The sequence below is a fragment of the Myotis lucifugus genome, unplaced genomic scaffold (assembly GCF_000147115.1).
Source record: "Myotis lucifugus unplaced genomic scaffold, Myoluc2.0 scaffold_62, whole genome shotgun sequence".
NCBI classification, from domain to species: Eukaryota; Metazoa; Chordata; class Mammalia; order Chiroptera; family Vespertilionidae; genus Myotis; species Myotis lucifugus.
The window spans coordinates 5138075-5157357 of record NW_005871110.1 but is presented as its reverse complement, the minus strand read 5'-3'; the positions used below and the strand labels follow the sequence as shown (position 1 = coordinate 5157357).

The 19283-nt window shown below is 36.8% G+C and overlaps 1 protein-coding gene across 1 annotated transcript in view; it reads left to right on the top strand.

The window, feature by feature from the left end:
- The window catches only part of CTNNA3 (catenin alpha 3), a 1251491-nt gene that overhangs the window by 653128 nt on the left and 579080 nt on the right, over positions 1-19283 (top strand). The window contains exons 8-9 of the mRNA XM_006089723.3: positions 289-369; positions 10577-10729. Of these exons, the coding sequence (XP_006089785.1) occupies positions 289-369; positions 10577-10729 (234 nt within the window). The remainder of the gene's footprint in view (positions 1-288; positions 370-10576; positions 10730-19283) is intronic.

Below are 19283 nucleotides of genomic sequence, written 5' to 3'. Positions count from 1 at the left end.
ATCACAGTTTTGGGAGGTAATGCTCTGCCTACTGCCACAATGAATGAAACCCAACCATGTATCAGACCTATTACAGACGCTTAAAGAAGAAAATAATGTGAGTTTTAATCACCGTTCTACTTAGTCTTATGTGAAGTGCTTATGAATCATATGCAATATCATAGCGAATTTTAAACCTATTCTTGAATTTTCAAGCTGTTATTTTCAGAAAATTTAGAAGGCAAATTGTTAAGTGCTAAAGAGTAATTTCATATCATTACTTATGTCATTTTTTTTTCTCCCTTGCAGACCGGAAAAAAGGAAAGGAGTAATACCCTAAATATTGCAATAGACAACATGTGCAAGAAGACAAGAGACCTTCGAAGACAGGTAAGGAAAGGGAGAGACTTGGAGACAGAAACACCATGCAAAATGAGTCTTTTTTCCATTGCTGGAATATTTCTATCTTGTTTTGTTCTTTTAAAATTAATTTAGAACACAAAACAAGAACAATAAATATAGCTGTTCTATGTCCACATACCTCAACTGTTTTTGTGACAAACATAATGGAGAAGAAAGCGTGTGCCTTATTATTAGTCAGAGTTACATTTGCATGCTGACTCTACTTTCATCAGCTGTGTGATCTTGGGGACAGATTTTATTTTCTGAGCCTCTCTGAACCTATAAAATAAAATAAATAATACACAACAGGGCTGTGAGGATTAAATGAAATCCCTATCAGGGCCTTGTATATAGTCAATTTTTAGAGAATGTTGGTGAATTGACCTTTTACATTAGAAACTGAGTTTATCATCCACATGCTTACAACAAACAGCTAGTCATTCAGACACCCTACCAGTTACTCCTTCCAGATCTTTTCAGGATGCACCATGAGTTAGTTTCTATTTAAGTTAAGGGTACTTTTCAAACTTGGGTCATCAGGAGCCTAGGATTAGAAAGGATTTCATTCTATAATTGAGAAGTGCAGTATAATGTCACAAATTAATTTTTTTCTCCAGAAAGATGAAGACCTTGCTATTTTTTAAGACACTTGCTTTCCATTCCTTTCCACTATTTAAAAACCAGAGTTCTTTTTTCATGCACAACGCTAACTTGGTCACCATTAACTCATAAAAGAGGGCCTGAAGCTTTCCACCCTAAGCTTTTAATGCAATATATTATTGTACTTTAATGGGAAGATTTAGTAAAATGACCTGAGAAATCCTTTAATCCAGAAATAGATTTGGAAAAGGAATAAATAGGGATCCCCAGCCAGTTGATATTAGCTGGGTAAAACACAATTTTGAAGCCTGGGAAAAATCCCAAATCTCAACTTTATGTCCTTAATGTGAATTCTATTTCTACTGTCAGCACTCAGAATTATGGAATGCAAGAGCTGGAAGGAACTTAGCGCAACCTGTCTTACGATGTAGATGAGAAACAAGCCACTGTGGCCAGGTGATCCCTCTAAGGCGGAAGGGACATTGCACCTACACCAGGTCAGGATCTACACTGAACTCAGGAATTGTTAACCCCGGGGCCATCCTCCCTGTTGGTTGCTTGGCTTCTATTCTCAGTCTTCTTCGGGATTTCTACCCCATCTGCTCTCCTCAGACTTGGAAAAGTTGTTCCTAGGAGCTATCAGATATTTTGTCTTTCATTCCTGTCTCATCCCTCTATGCCTTCAATGGAGTCATGCACAAAGAGTTATTCTACATTTATTATCTCCAAAGCTTTGGAATCATTTTGTAATGTAAAGATAAAGCAATTCCTGCATGTAGAGTGATTAGATTTAGCAAATAAAAGCACAGAATGCCTAGATAAATTTGAATTTCAGATTAACAACAAATATATTTTAGTATAAGTGTGTCTCAAATATTGCATGGGACACAATTATATTACAAAATAATTGTGTTTATCTGAAATTCAAATTTAACCAGGAATCTTGTATTTATCTTTTTAAAAAAATATACTTTATTGATATTTTACAGAGAAGAAGGGAGAGGGATAGAGAGTTAGAAACATTGATGAGAGAGAAACATCAATCAGCTGCCTCCTGCATGCCCCGCTGCAAGCCCCCCACTGGTTATGTGCCCGCAACCAAGGTACATGCCCTTGACTGGAATCGAACCTGAGACCTGTCAGTCTGCAGGCTGACGCTCCATCCACTGAGCCAGAGCCAAACCGGTCAGGGCTTGTATTTATCTTATAATCCTACTTGAGTTTCTACCTCACTGTTATCAGTAAGCTATAGAAAGAGCATGAGGGTTACTAATACTCTTTCTCATAGAAAGGGAATGTTCCCAGCTTGTAGACAATTGCTGTGTTCCAAAGGTATGAAAATTTCTCGTGGTTTCACAGGTCAACATCCTCATTGTTTTGGGTAAGTATTGCTGCTGAACAAACCACCACAAATGATAGCAACCATCTATAATAATAAAAGCATACTATGCTAATTAGACCAGACATCCTTCTGGACGTCCTTCCAGACAACCTTCCAGACAAAGCTGGGGCTGCGAGGGAAGCCCAGGTCCCAGGTGCCTGCCAGCAGCCGGAGGGAAGCCTGGGTCCTGGGTGCCAGAGGGAAGCCAGTGCCGGCAGCCAGTGGAAGAAAGGCCTACTCTTGCACGAATTTCATGCATTGGGCCTCTAGTTTTATTATATTCAGGATTCCACAGATTGGCTGGGGGTCAGCAGGGCCACTTCTATGGTGTTTTTACTGTGGTCTCCCATGTAGTGGAAGTCAAATGATGGCTATGTCTGGGCTCAGAGCTGGGTATTTGAGGCCTCAATGCCTCTTCTTTCCTCTCTCAATGCAGTGTCTAATCTCCTAGGCCTTCTTCTTGTGGCTTCTCCAGCAGGGTAACCTGGACTTCTTACATGATGTTTCTGCGCTCCAGGAAAGGCCTGGAAGCTAGCAGGCCTTCTTAATGCTTGAGCTCCAAAGTCACTAGAATGTTGTTTCCTCCACATAATATAGATTAAAATAGTCACCAGCCCTGCCCCAGGTTAACGGGAGCAAGGAGAAGCAATGTCTCTCATGGGAGAAGTGGCATGAGTACATAGGAAGGGGTGGGCTCATTGGGAGCTGTCTTTAGACTCATCCATGGTCTTCAATGTCAGTGAGGTAGTGGCTATGATTCATTCTCAGTATCCTTATTTGCCCTCCCAGGACCTCACTTTTTATCTTGATGTTTGTGCTTCGGGCAAAAAATAAAAAAGAGTTTAAACAGCAATGTGAGTCATCTCCACCTCTTCCTACTCTTGCAAAATTTATCCAGCAGTTTGGTTTAAGCATCTTAACTCTTTCACACAGGAAGGAGAAAGCTACTACCCTTGAAATGTTTTTCTTTAGAATATTTAATGTTCATCTCTTGTTATAGATGTGTTGGTTTTTAGTAAAAAATAAAACAGAATCCATCTTGCTGCCCATTCATCCTACTCCCCTTGCTTACCCATGGCTTGTCAATCAGCAACACAGAAACATTTTAACTTTGGTTCAAAGAATCATTGAATTTCCTCTATGAGGAATGAGATAAATTGCTTAGACATATCCAGGGAGAAGCAAATTATACATTTTGGGGCAACAAGATGAAATGTCCTAGGAGGTGACTTAGTGTTTATTTGTTTCAACCCTCTTGCTCTGTGACTTGAGAACAAAGACGAAAGTCCTTGGCATGGTGTTCCAGATTCTCTGTAATTTGGCTCCAACTTAATCCCCATAATTCTTTTTTTTTTAAATATATTTTATTGATTTTTTACAGAGAGAAAGGGAGAGGGATAGAGAGTTAGAAACATCGATGAGAGAGAAACATCGACCAGCTGCCTCCTGCACATCTCCTACTGGGGATGTGCCCGCAACCAACGTACATGCCCTTGACCGGAATCGAACCCGGGACCTTTCAGTCCGCAGGCCGACGCTCTATCCACTGAGCCAAACCGGTTTCGGCAATCCCCATAATTCTTAACGTTCCTTCCCCTTCCCCTCGCTTTCTCAGTTCTTCTTCCTCACCACAGCAGTGCATTAACCTGTTCTCTGACTAAAACGTCTCCTACTATTCACCAAGTTTTCCATCACCGTTCTCCCCACCCCCAAACACACATGTGTATTTGAATATATGGCTTATTCAACTTGGTGCCTTCCTGGCTCCCCCTGTTTCCCCTACCTAACCCCTAATCCACTGAGGAAGTTCAAGAGTAACATAAATACTGCTTCTCCAATGAAACCTTTGCATTTTTCACCAGCTGGAATTAATCTTTTTCTTCCCAGAGCACTCATAGCATGTGTTATTCTATTATAGCAGTGATCATATTTAGCCAGTATTTCTCTTCCCACTGTGTTTTGAATCCTTAAAAGGATAGTTATGACATGTCTCATTTAATAAATGCTTTCCAAAGCTCTCTATCAACTGTAGTCCTTACATTATTTATTTTTATCCCTAAAACAAGAAATAATGCCATAGTATTATCTCTATTTCTCAGGTGAGTCAATTTGCAAACAGCAGCCACCTACCTGGTAGAGCCAACATTTGAGCCCACATCTATTCAACCTCAGCCCAAATTTGTAAGTTCATCTTCAGAACTTCCAGTGCCTAATACCCTGATTTTACTGCCATAAATTATTTTATTTCTTATTATTTATTAGGCATGTTTTTATAACTTAAATATTATTCTTCCTTCAGTCTCCTTCCCAATTATTTATTTGAGAAATGCATACCTATTGAAATTCTTAATAAGGGAGGAAGATTTTTAAACCTCCTTTACTTCCTTAAATTTTTGTAACAATGAATTTATTCCACATCTATTGTATTATTCAGAGTGAAACACACATTTAGGTTCATTAAAGGCAAGTTAAAAATGTTATGTGTGTATATTGAGAAAAAAAGTATCCATTTCTTAAATGCCAAAGTAAGGATTTAAAATATGTCAAAACAGAATTCTGGTAAAAAGAAACAAACAAACAAAATTAGAACTTGATTAATTCTTTAGTTGCTGAGTTGCTGAATTGCTATATCCATCTCTTCTTCATGTTGGTAATACCAGTGCCACACTCGGAAAAAAAAATGTAGGATTTATACCTCCTTCTCATCATTTTCATCATCAAATAATATTAAGTATCCATAAGATACAAGTCCCATTGAATTGACACAGTATGTATATACTGAATTAATTGTTAGGTAATTTAGTTCCTAGTAGTCAATTGAGTTTTGAAAGTTATATTTTACCATTTGACTTAAAATTAAAATGCCATTAATATACACAAATATAAATTGTCCTATTTCCCTAGGGATGATTCTTTTCTAAAATACTTTCTCTTCTTTCCTCTTTCCTTGACAGTTTCATTCTCTCTGTTCCCTTACTTGGTGGTGGCGGGCGGTGTGGGGCCAGGCTTTCTTACAGTTTTCTCATACAGCTTTCACTTGGGGGTTTCAATGGTAGAGAAATATATTATTTTTATTTGAGATCCCAAACCACTTACATCAGCGGGAGATAGAAAAATTGATGTCTCAAATCCTTTTATTAAATTGTAGTGAGAAAGATGGAAAGCCCCTCAGTTTGGTTTTGTGCCTGACATCTTTCATACAGGTATTTATTAAAAAATACATATACCTTTAACTCCTGTTGTCCTCCCACTAACTTCAAATTTTAGTTTTGCAGCTTCTAAGGTTTTCTCATTTCTACATTGGCATGTTGGCTTCTTTAAAGTTTTTGTCTATCACCTAAGTGAAAGGAATGAGTTATTCCTTTGGACAGCAAACTAATATGGAAATAAATAAGATAGAGCCTGCTTAGGTATTTATATAGATATAAATGACAGTATAATTTAAGTGACAAATATCCCATATGAACATGTTAGAACATAAAAGAAAATTATTTAGCATAGCATTCAAGGCCTTCTTGTCTTGTCCCTATATGTGTTTCTAGTTCCATCTTATAATCATGCCTCTTTCATAGTCACCATAATCCAAGGGCAGAATCAAACCCAGTGGTGTGCAAAGCAGAAGTGGCAAAGTGTGATTGTCAATGGGTAGTTTATGTAAAACATTAGAGTCTGTTACTTGGTACGTAACCAAACAACATTAACACCAGATAAACATGTCAATTTTATATTGACGTCTTCAGAAAGCAGATCCTGAGACTGGGGCCTTACTACAGGCAGTTTATTTGGGAAGCGGAACCAAGAAGCAATTGTACGAGACCATGAAGGGTAAGAGAACAGGCAGGGAAGGAGGAAAGGATATGCTATTGAGGTTGCCACTATAGGCAGCAGGAGCTTAAGGACCACTGAGAAGGCATATAATGCCTTCCAGCATTGCCTGGCCAATGGAGGGAGGCTGGGGTTTTATCCAGCAGCTCCCTTCCCAATTGGTTGAAGGTTGCTCCCAGTGGTGTTGACTCCTCAGAACTTCCAGCCCATTTGTACTTGGGCTGAGAATCTTACAGAGGCTTGGAGCAGGCCCCGAGAAAGAATAACAGAGAAGCATGGAATGCATCAAGGTGGGATGTCTTCAGAGGACTTGGTTCTGTTCCCCACAGCAAGAGCTGAAATCAGAGACAGGTGCAGAGCATGAGATGTAAAGCAGCAAGCGTCTCTCATGTAGTCCATAATCATAGCTATGAATGTGATGATAAATGATCAGGAATCAGCAAGATAGACAATACAGTGAGAAAATTGTGGTTTGGTTGCATTAATTGTGCTGTTTATTGTTTGCATGGCTTAAGATGCTCTCAAAACAAAAGATATTTTCCTGCCTGCTAACTGTGTGCTACCTCCTAAAGGCATCATTCTTGTCTAGCACGAGTCACCAATTTCTGTCCATTTTATTGTTATATTTTATTCTTTTTGTCTTAATTTGTTATTTTTGCCTAAAATTCTTTCCATTATCTTCATTGTACTCACTAAAATCTTATTTCAGTTCTCAATCTACCACCGTGTCCTAGTAACACTAGGTACTTGTGATATCCTGAGGATCCTTCTATTTTCTTTGCTTTTTATAGTCTCTATTCCTAGAATGTTATACTTCCTACTTCCTATTCAGCTTTTAAAATGGAATACATATATTTCATTCTTGCTAAAGCCATGTTCACCATGACAGTCAGTGTAAATTTTCTCATTCCTTTTTTTAAAGATACTTATCAAACTCTTTGTGTATTTCTCACTCCTGTCTTTTTCGCTCTGACATTCCTCAGGTTGCCTAGAAGGGTGCCTTGCCCTTAGGCAGCTCAAAATGCATTTGTTAATTTGAATGAATGTACAATTACAGAACAGAAGATTTATTGTGCTCATTATATTTGACATTATATTATGTCAGGTAATTTTAGCCTATTTTCCAACAGAATTTTGAAGACATTGGCATCGAACTTATTTGGAAGCTCATTTTCCGGTCCTAGTCTTGTCCTACTGAACATAATACCACTCATATGTGGTACACCTTTTCTCATTTAATGTGTTCTGTAGTTAGCAACATGCCTTACAAAATGCAAAAAAAAATTGCTTCTAATTTGGTTTAGTTTTCTTTTTAAAATAATTTCGCCAAAGAGTTCATTTATTTATTCTGTAATTAAGAGTAAATCGGCTGTACCTTGAACCTCACCTTTGTAATATATTTTAACACTTATGTATGGAATAAATGATTGATTAGTATCTGGGAAAATATAGTTGAAAACCTTAAAAAATAAAAAAAAGAACAGGGAATAAAGACCATTAAAATAAAGATAAGACATAAGGTAGTATCACAGAGGGGAGAGGAACAGATCATAGCAAATGTATGCAGCCCTGGAAGAAGATTGCTATAATTATTTAAGTATTTACAAAAATTGGCACAATGTGCGACAACTGTTATTCTCCATCTCCCTAGATTTTTTGTATGATGATAGATCAAAATGTATTGTTTTTAAAGTACAAGAGGACAATTTGACTTTCTGCATAGAGTTGTAGATGGGAAAAACATCAAAGTCTTTTATATGAGAAACAATCCCTCTTTAAAACTGTCTTGATATAGTTCATACCAAGTCTTGCTTCTTCATGTCCCAAATTACTAAAAATAAGTTTATTCTTACTGTCTCTGCACCCTTTTCTCCCATTTATTCTTCAAATCATAGCAAAAGGACTCCTGCTCCCACTTTTCCAGGATGACTCTCACTAAGTTTTCAGCAGGAACCTCTTAGTGGTCCAAGCCAATAGACAAGTCTTGGTTATTTTCATTTAACTTATCTTTAAAATTAGATTTGGAAACCTATTATCTTTTTGAAATCTCCTTGCTGCCAGTCTCCTAGTTAGTTTCCTTTATTATAATATTTAATGACTCACTTTTCCACTGGATTATAAAGAAACATGCAGTTCCACCTTGACATTTTTCACAACCTTGCTCTTGGTAGAAATGTAAAGAATGGTATTCAGAATATCTGTTGAATTGAATCAAATAGAAAAGAAGATTCAACAAGTTCATTGTATGGGTATTATAATTGTGTTTGCTACAATAACTTTATCTTAAGAGCACTGACAGAGATTTATTTGAAAGTTTCTCCTTTATATGTTCTTTGGTTGGGCCATGGACACAAACAGTGTGGTGATGGCCAGAGGGAGGGGGTGGGGCTGGGTGGAGGTGGGTAAAGGGGTTGAGGATTGTGGACATCTCCAAGAGTGTCAACAATACATTTTTTCAAAGTTTCTCCTTTAGTTGTTTGGCCATTTGCTCTCATCATCGCAGGCTCTTTTTTAGGTTTTCATCTGCATGACTCCCATAAATGATACTATTTCTTTTTTTAAAATATATTTTTATTGATTTCAGAGAGGAAGGGAGAGGGAGAGAAAGATAGAAACATCAATGACGAGAGAAAATCATTGATCGGCTGCCTCCTGCTGGGGATCAAGCCTGCAACCCAGGCACGTGCCCTGACCGGGAATTGAACCACTTGTGCCCTCCTGGTCCATAGGTGGACGCTTAACCACTGAACTACACCGGCCTGGCAAATGTTATGATTTCCTAGGATTTTATTTTCTAACATCTTCTCTCTGTGAGTGTCTCTCTCTATGATCCTGTCCACCTCCTTGGCTTAAATTGCCTCCCATCTGTTTGATGGCTTTCAATTGCATGCCTATAGTGCTGATCTTTTGCTCTCCTTCTATATGTCCCGGTTACAAATGAAAGAAGAAAAGGATGAAGGGGAGAAACTGTTACTTAAAACAGTTCCCCTTCTGAGAGATTCCTTCTACTTTTATGTCTCCAGAACTAGTACTACTCGTAGTTCCCAGTTCAAGTGCTAACTTACGATTTCTTGCCTGACTTCCTCGGCTCACTCTTTATGGAAGTCAAAGACATTGGTCATTCACACTGTTTGCCTTGTAAACCCTTAGTACTCTACACCCTGTCCTAGTAAGTGCTCAGTAAATATTAATTAGTTGTCATTAGTGATTTGCCTTTCTGCATACTAAATAGAAATTTTCCTACAGCCTTTGTGAAATTGTTAGTAGCCGGAAAATTTCACAGTTCTGAGCAAGTTCAACTATCTTAGGCAGAGGTATTTTTCTCTCAGAAATCTATAATTATTATGGATTCATTTTTCTAAATGAAAGAGAGAATGTACTCTTTTTTATGTAGCTACATCATTCAACCCCTTTAAAGTGTATTATTATATCTCATGTAATCCAAAACTAGGTTAAGTGTCTATTGGTTTTTAAAAAAAAACCTAAAATATAATTTTCACAAAAGGCAAATTACAAATTTCCTGTTTAATAGGAATTCACTTCTATATTTTATTGTATAGAGATTATTAATGTAAATGAGGAGGTGATCAAAAAACTCTGGGGCATTCATAGTCATTGAAATTGTTAATGAAACATTTCATGATATTGTGATCCTTAAGGCTTCAATATTATATAGATTCCATTTATTAATTTTCTAATGCAGTTTTAAATTCCTGGAACTATCTGCTGAGTAGAGTAATTGCCTGATTGTCATTTATAAGCTTATACATAATCTAATTTAAAGGAACTAATTGTAGTAGAATGTTACACTTGTTTAATAATTTAAGGTGTGAGGGCAAGAACAATTAATGCAAATGAAGAAAATTGGACATCACACTCATTTATTATTCTCTTTGCTCTATTAATCTATTATCAACTGGCATAATCAGTGATCTAACTTGGTTTAATTACCATGAAGTCTACAATTTAGCTAATCAAAATTTATCAGTTCCTCCAACAAGGTAGAAAACATTTCATAATTTTGTAATTATGAAAATACATGATGTACAATGTTGTTTGTACATGTGCATAAACATTATAATAGATCAATTTCTTGAAGGAAAAAATGAAGTATTATCACTTATAATCTGACTTCTGGGGTAAATACAATTAAAGAAAAAATTAGTGACTTTTGCGAACAAGAGAGCTATTGCTCGATGATATTTTCTTCAATATATGGCTTGTTTTAGCTTTGTAAGTGACATACATACATACACAGTCATAAATATGACTTTTGGGATTGTGCAAAAAATATATAAAATTTTGTAGCTACTGAGATTGTAAAACTACAAAATAACTTGAACTATTTCCTAATTTTTTAAAAAAAATGAATTTTCTTTTTCTTCTCAGCTCCGTAAGGCTATTATAGATCATGTGTCAGACTCCTTTCTGGATACGACAGTCCCACTTTTGGTTCTCATCGAAGCTGCCAAGAATGGTCGAGAAAAGGAAATAAAAGAATATGCTGCGATATTTCGTGAACACACCAACAGGCTTGTAGAAGTAAGTGTGCTAGAATTTTAACTATTCTACATATGGGAGAATGAGGCCTTCATTCCCCATTTACAATCAAATTATACTTAAATAACATCTAAGAACTTATTACCAATGAAGCAGAGTTGGGCCAAGGTAATATAGAGGTATATATGTCAAACTGTATAAACCATTCCCCATTGGCTGGGAAAATGAGCAATTTATTTAGAAAGAGCTATGAAACTATAATCAATATTTTTAAATGACTATTTTTTTTCAGAGCTACACAAATAAGCTGATTAAATGCAGATACTTTGTTCTATCCTTACAAATATTTTTCCATTATAACTTAAAAGTATCAAATATTCTATCTCATGCTAATTTTTTCTACCATATTTTTATGGCTGTATTACTCCTTCAGCCTTTCAAGTAATATTCCACTCTATAATGTGACTATAGAATAAGAACGTAGGATATATAGAGGTAGAGGGTTCCAGAGTAATTAAGTATTGTTTAGTGGACTGGTCCATGTCTTAGTTGGGGCAAGAGGAGATGATAAAACTTAATTTCCTCCTACTTATAAAGTGAAAACATTGAAATGCTCCATGATTTGGGAGACAGGGTGGCATATGTTCCAGGAACCATGAAGGGCTGGGTGATTCCCAGGAGACACATAATGGAACCTATTGTATTATGGGCATCAAAATGCAGTCACAGTATAAGAAAGAGCCTGACTGGAAGAATTTGCAGCACCCAGTAATGTGACAGTCTTCACAGGGCTGGGAACCAGTGGCAGGAGGGAATAAATGTGATTGACCATATCCGTATACCAGACAGATATACTGCTGGTGCCCATCAGTACGACTGTACCAATTGTGAAGGCTAGTGTCTATTGTCATTGTCATTGCCCATGTAATACTGGTTATTGAAGTTTTAGACTGTCATACCTTCCTAAACTGGCTATGAACACTGGTGTAATATGTGTTTGGGGGCCCAAATTGCTTGTAAACCTTGTGTTAGAAATAGTCACCATCTGGATTAGAATCACAGCTTTCGATATAGCATGTACTAATATAGAGGGCTTTACCAACCTCTTTAATGTGGGTCCACTGGAAAGGGAGTTTCTAATGTGGCTAGCACTTGTACTATAAGTTCTCTGAATCCCAGCCTTCACATCTCAAAAATGCAAGGAGTTGATAAATAGATGATTGCTAAGAACACATCAGACCTAAATCTTCCCCACCTTCAACTTTGACATGTCCTTTGAACTTGCCAAGAATTCCATGAGGCAGGGCAAGGTTACAATTCCCCTTGGCCTTATATGGAAATAAAGGTACAAAATCCAAACCAAGTTAATTAGAGTCAGAGTTGATTTCCAGGTTTGCAATTTTTAACTAATTAGTTCATTTATTTCTCATTTACCTACTTTTATTTTTATTCCTTCTCATCTTTATTCCTCCAATATGTATTAACTATTTCAACAGGAAAGTGTTCAAAGTAAGAGAGCAGCACAGAGGGAGCAGTTGGTGAAAGGGACCCAACTGAGGGTAGCCCCCGAAGATTTGTAAAAGTTTTGACTAAAAATGTGTTCTCCAAGATGAGGGCATAAAAGCAACTTTTTGGTGAAATATTCTGAAAGTAAAAGTTAGTTTCTGCTAATAAAGTTGCATCCCTATTTCTATTTCTTAGTTTAGTGTTTCTATGAAATAGAAATCTCATGAGGTGCTCAGTGAAGAAGGACTCCTTGATCATATAATTTGGGGAAAGAAAGTTTACTCTCTTGGATATTTTACATTTCTGAAAAATCTACAGTTCAAGAGACATCTCTAATGTGTCAGGATTTCCCCAAATCAGTTTACCTAAGGAACTCTTTATTTCATTCACTTATTACTAAGTTAATGCTTTCAAGGAACTTTTGATAATGCTACCTTATTCTATTACCTAGTAACGGTCTTTTGTTATGTAGGCAGAGCTTTTAGTGTCTGCTTTAAATGTTTAAGAGTTTTGAAAATTATGTGTTTTATGCAATTATTGAAAGAAAAGATTTTGGAATTTTGAGCTACTAAGAGACTGAGAATGAGTCTGCTTTAACTCTGCATGTCCCCTTAACACTTTTTAAGATTATGCTAGAATTGGAGTCTCCTGCTTCTATTTAGAAGCTGGTCTAAGTTTCATTTTCAGTTCCACTTAGCTTTTACTACCAAACAGATCATCCCCAAACTTAGTGTATTATTCATTCTCGCACTGATCTGTGAGTTGACTGGGCAGAGCTGGGCTATTCTCACTTAGAGTCTCTCATGTGATTGCTATTAAATATTGGCTGGTGCCCTAGCTAGGTGGTTCAGTTGGTTGGAGCATCGTCCCATACACCAAAATGTCGTGGGTTCGATTCTAGATCAGGGCACTTACCTATATTGTGGGGTAGATTCTCAGTTCAGGCACCTACAGGAGGCAACCCTTTGATATTTCTCTTCTCTCCTTCTGTCTCTCTGTCTCTCTGTCTCTCTCTCTCTCTCTTTCTCTTCTTCCTCTCTCCCTCTCTCTCTCTCTCTCTCTCCCTCTCTCCTCCCCCTCTCTCTCCCCAAAGGTTTGACTAGGCTAGACATACAAGATGGCACATTCCCGTAACTGAAAGTGCTGTTATCTGTCCTCTGGGAGCTTAGCTGTGCTGTTATCTGTCCTCTGGGAGCTTAGCTGTGGGTGGCGAGTGGAGCACCAATACCTGGTTCTGAGATGAGAAGTCCTAAGAGCATGCCAGACCCAGAAAGTAGAAGCTGCCATTCTTTTAAGGCCTGGGACAGAAATTGACAGGGTTCCTCTGGGTTTTATTGGTCAAAGCAATCACAGAGCCTGCCCAAACACTAGGAGGGGGTGGCAGGTGCGGGCATGAGATGCCCCTTCTCAATGGGAGGAATAACAACTTCATTTTCTTTATCTATAAAGTAAAGTCTTTTTTAAAAAAGATAATAGCTAGGGCCACTACCAATTTCTAAACTTCCGTGATCCAACAAATACTATTTAAAATGAGAGAATTCTATTTTTCTAAGAGAGAGATCCATAGGAGAAAATGAAAATGATTTTTAAGTATACCACTTGCACACTGTATTCTTTATCAAAAAAGGAAACAAAAAGAACACTACATTTATCTTCCAGGAAAATGATTTTTGAAAGGAGATATCTAACCAAAACAACAGAGAAAAACCATCATTGATTTATTACAAACATTGAGATAGAAGTGTCTGTGACAGTTGGGGAAATAGGAGAGCGTATACATATCCGTTTCAGAAGACATTCTGAGTTCACTTATAGATTACTTACCATTCCCCCTGCCCTGTCCCCACTTCCTACCACCTCTCTAACACAGCCATGCGCACATACCCATCTTATTCCCAAGCTGGGCAATTTCACATAGCAGGGCAGAAAGTCTCAGATTCTAAATGGCTTCAAGAAAAAGCTATTTTCAACATGTCTGGGTTTTGATACCTCCACTATGTTTGTCAGAGAAATCTAAAATCAGTGAACTTGTTGAAGTGAAACTTAAATAGGAAAAAGAAAGTTCACTTTTAAAGAATTCCTATCAGATCTTTGAAGAAAAACTCCATGCTGGTAAAAGAAACACTTTAGATAATGATTAATGTGTAACTTTTACAAAAAAAAAAAAAGATAGTAAAAGGTGGAACTGAACACAAAGCACAAAAACACCAACCATTAAGAAATTATGTACGTAATAAGTAGAAAACCCAAAGGATTTGAGTGTTGGAGGAAAAAAAAAAGGGGAATAAGGAGCAAACTGGCCAAGAATTAGGCCTGAACATTCCTATTCTCTAGCAAAGTCATGTCTGAGGTCTCCTGTTATATTATCATATAGTTTGCATAAAATTATAAAATGATCATGGGTAGTACCAATAATTGGAGAACCTAGATCCTTGTGACTGATTTTACTTTGTTATACTGAACTAAGGAGCTATTATGCAAAGCTACTCCCACTTTGAACATCCAAGTTACTCCGTACTTTTGGATCCACCAAGCCACAGTGGGAAGGAGAAGCAGGGAACAAGAAGCTGGCATTTTGAAAGTCATCTTCGCTTAGTGATTAGCAATTAATAACAAATGTGCTCACAGAATTATTCTTCCGAGTACTTTGATCTTGCACACATGGTTACTTAGGGCAGCGTGAACTCGACTGGCTTTCATCAGTAATACCGATTAAACAGGAAGTTTAAAATATTAATTTTATCTCAAAAATAAAAATATCCAGTAATTCTGGAGAGTAGGGTTTTTATCTTTTATCATCCTGAACCTCCTTGAATGATGGCAGTCTTTACAGCTAGTGTCAAATAAATCTGTATTAAATGAAGGAACACATTTCTAACAGCAACTCAGTTCTCATTCTCTCTAAAAACTTGACTTTGGGGATTTCATAACTGGACTTGAGATATATGACTGAGCCTAATTATTTAGTGGAGTTCCTCCCTACTCTACTGCACATGGATATCTTAAAATTCTTCCTCGCAGTGATTTAGCAGATGCCTTTGCCATTAATTATCAAGAGCAGGCACTATAAACCCTGCTCCAGATTTTTGCCCAGGAGTTTGTGACAATTTAACAGCATCTTTAAAGGACTTTGCCCACTCTTAGAGGTATAATCTGTAACTTTAATGTGGTGATACAACTATTATTCAGAAGAATAATTGTCATTATATTCAACAAATGCATTATTGATTAGAAGAGTCATATAATAAATAATACATATTTCTCTAAAATTAATTTTAAAACTCCACTATTATTTTTGAATCACATTTTACTTTGTTCTCAGAAAAATCAGTTCATGCTGACACTACAGTTGCTACCAACTACACCGGTAAAATCTCCAGTTTATCGCATGGATTTTAGCATGTTAATTATTATTAGCTCTGGCAGTGTTAATGATCTAGGCCTGAAAATGTTCTGTGAATTAAAGAAGTTTCTCTATGTGAAAAGCCAGCTTCGCCGGTGCTTTGACTTACTCATCAAAAATTCATCTGTGTTCGTGCACCTTATTTTAGTAAGTTTCATGGGAGCCTTTTATCAAAAAAAGAACAAAAAGTGGGTGGACATTTAATTATAATACTTCCTTCCAACCTACAAAGCTGATTGTTCCCACTCACAGAATGGTGAGCCAGATTTAGCCAAGCCCCAGCACCAAGAGAAAGGGCTTTGGAGGGAGGGACTCTTGCTGTCTTGCAAAAGGTGCTTATTGCTCTCTGCTCTACTGATATCTTTGCCTGTTGACACATGCTGTTTAATGTCACACATTGCTTGAATTGATCATCAGCTATCAAATACGGATATGCTCAGTTATCAGTAAATACAGCTGTTGGAATCCCCTTCCATTTTTCCTCAGTCTTCCTTCAGAAGAAATCAACAAACCCATACTTACAGTTGTACATAAACCAGCAACTTTCTCATTGAGCACCTTGGCAGCTCTCCTCTTTTGGTGGGAAGAGATGTTATAGCTAAGGCAGCAATGCCTTTGCTTATGTGGAATAGAGTCACAGGTGTGACTGCCCACTCCCTGGATTAGAAGCCCTCAGCATATTAATCCTCTTTCAGCCAAAAGATGTGATGAACATGATCCTTAAAAGCCTAGTGAGTGAACTTTCCACATTTTAGAGGTCTCTGTATAAATTTCCCATTCATGGTCTTTGGAGTACAGGAAAAGGGTAGTGTTACAATTACAGAAAAGTCAGAGACTTTCCACAATAATCACAATAATCAACAATAGATTTATTTAAATATATATATATTATTGATTTCAGAGAGGAAGAGAGAGAGAAAGAAACATCAATGATGAGAGTGAATCATTGATTGGCTGCCTCCAGCATCTGCAAGCCCACACTGGAAATCGAGCCTGCAACCTGACCATGTGCCCTGACCAAGAATGGAACCATGATCTCTTGGTTCATAGGTCGAAGCTCTCCTGCTGAGCCATGCCAGCCAGGCAGGAATAGATAATTCTGAATGGAATATTAGTGTTTTGGGATTAAGAGGAGGGAAAAACTATATGGGATTAGAGTATTATGGGAATTCAGCATGAAGTAAGCAATATTTACATCAAACCTTGAAGACTAGGCAGGAGTTGGATTTGAAAACTAGAACTCCGACTGGCGATAACAGTGTGCTCATTCCTGTGTTCCAGAAACAGTGGGAATGAAATCTAGATGGCTAAGTTGGCTGAAGCATGAAGTGGAATAGAGGCAGTTGATAACAGCTTTGGATATTTGATTGCCAGGGTGAAGAGTTCAGGTTTCATCTTAGGAAACTGGATCCAGTAATGGAGTTGGAGAGATGCAGTTGCTTCTCACCAGGGAAGGGTTTACAAGGCAGTCATATTTTAAGAGAGTATGGGTATGGGCTATTTTGCATTTGGATATAAAATGTTTTAACCCCCAACAATCGATTCGATCTCATGAGCACAGTCTGGCATTTAAAAAGGACTTAAAGTGCATTTAAAGTGTAACTTATCATCATACATTAGAGAGAAGAAAATTAGTTTTAATCATGAAATTGGAACAGAAAAGCAAGTGCCTCATGACTTAATGGTACCAGATCGATGCTACCCATTAGAAATAAAAGGCAAACCACATACATAATTTAAAATTTTCTAATAGTCATACTAAAAAAAAGTAAAAATAAACAGGTGAAACTAATCTCAACAATATGTTTTATTTAACCCAGTGTACCTCAAAGATTATTTTGACATGTAATCGATATAAAAACTAATGAGATATCTTACATTTTTTTTGTACTTAGTCTTAGAAATCTGGTGTATATTTTATAGCCTGTCTTAATCTGGACTGCTCACATTCTAAGTGTATAATAGCCTTCTGTGGCTCGTGGCTATGTATTGGACTAGATAGATGATTAACAAGTTGAGGACAGGAGTGTATTCATTCATTCATTTATTCATCCATTCAACAAAGATATCTCCAGTGCCTACTATGTGACATATTCTGTGCTGGATGCTGGGAATGCTGTCTAGATCCTTTGTTTTTGTTTTCCTAGCCTGATATATATATATAGTAAGTGCAGCATTCAGTAAATCATTGTTGAATTAATTAGTATATAAACAAATGAAGTAGAATGTTTATTAATCCTATGGAAAATCTTTAAAAAATTTTTATTGATTTGATTGCGAGAAAAGGAAATAGAAAGAGAGAAAGAGAAAAGAAACATTGACTTGTTTTCCACTTTTTTATGTATTCATTGGTTGATTCTTGTATGTGCCCTGACCCCATCAAACACACAACCTTCACCTATCAGAACGATGCTTTAACCAACTGAGCTACTCTACCAGGGCTAGAAAATCTTAAAGATGGTAAACAGCATGACTCATTGAGTGATGTGTGAAAAATAGAGACAGATTTGTGTTTGAATCCTGGCTTGATGTCCTTGGAAAAGTCATTTAATATCTCTTGTATGTATCTTGTAAAAGGCATACTCCATTGTAAAGTGAAGATAAGAGTAAGATCAGATGGGATGGCGGATTAGTGTACAAAATGCTACATGATGTGGACAGGATTGTTCAGTGAATATTAGTCTTCTTCCTTTTCTTCTATTTAGCATGTTGTTGTGTTTTCTTCAAAATTTTGAGAAAAGGTCACTTGAATCTCCGATACTAATAAGCAATGGCATTTTCCTTTTGAAAGTTTGGTTTGATAAGATAATTTCAAATTTGCTGTAGCTTTTGGATTTTTGTATTCAACTTCCAAAAATAGATAAAAGTGTTTTTAAAGAACATTAAAAGGCCAAAAGATGGCATGCGCAAAAGCTCTTGTAGGAATTATGTAGTCAAAATTTGACATACAATTAATTGGTGTGTGAAAATTCTCTGAAACCAAAAACTTCCCAATGTTACTCTCCATGATGGTATTTGGCCAAGAGTTAATAAGTAAGCATGCCAGCTGACTGACAAGGAAACTGAGATCTAGAAGGCACACTTTGTTTTAATCACCAGTCTGATCATGGAATTGGGACTGATCTGTTCCTTTGAATCAGTCCACTATTCCATTCAATTAAAAAATATATAGTGAGTCCCTACAATGTGGTCTTTTGAGTTCATCTACACTGTTAAAACTTGGTTCCATTTATGGTTTTTGTTTTTTAAAAGAGAAGAGTTCTAGTCTTCTGCTTAAGTGATTTTAGCAAATCACTAAACCTCTCTGCAATTCAATTTAATTATCTGTAAATGGAAAATGAGGGGTTAAATATCCTTCTCCATTTCTGGCATTCAAAATTCTAGGAACCAGAGAGTAGAGTTATTTGTTTTATGCATGTAAATAATATGGTCATACATAGAGGAGGCTGGTTAACCAGAAGTATTGGAGGACTGGGGCTTTTACAGACCTTACAGGACAAAAATAAGTTTTCTGGATCATAAAAAAAGAAAAACAAAGAAAGAAATTAAAGTCAAATATACAAAATATTTAGTAATCTGTACCAGCATCAGGCACAACACTTTCTACTTATTGCCCCATTACATCAATGCTCATGATGAACATTTTGCTGATTTGGAAACCTTGGCTGAAAGAAATTAAGCAGCTCT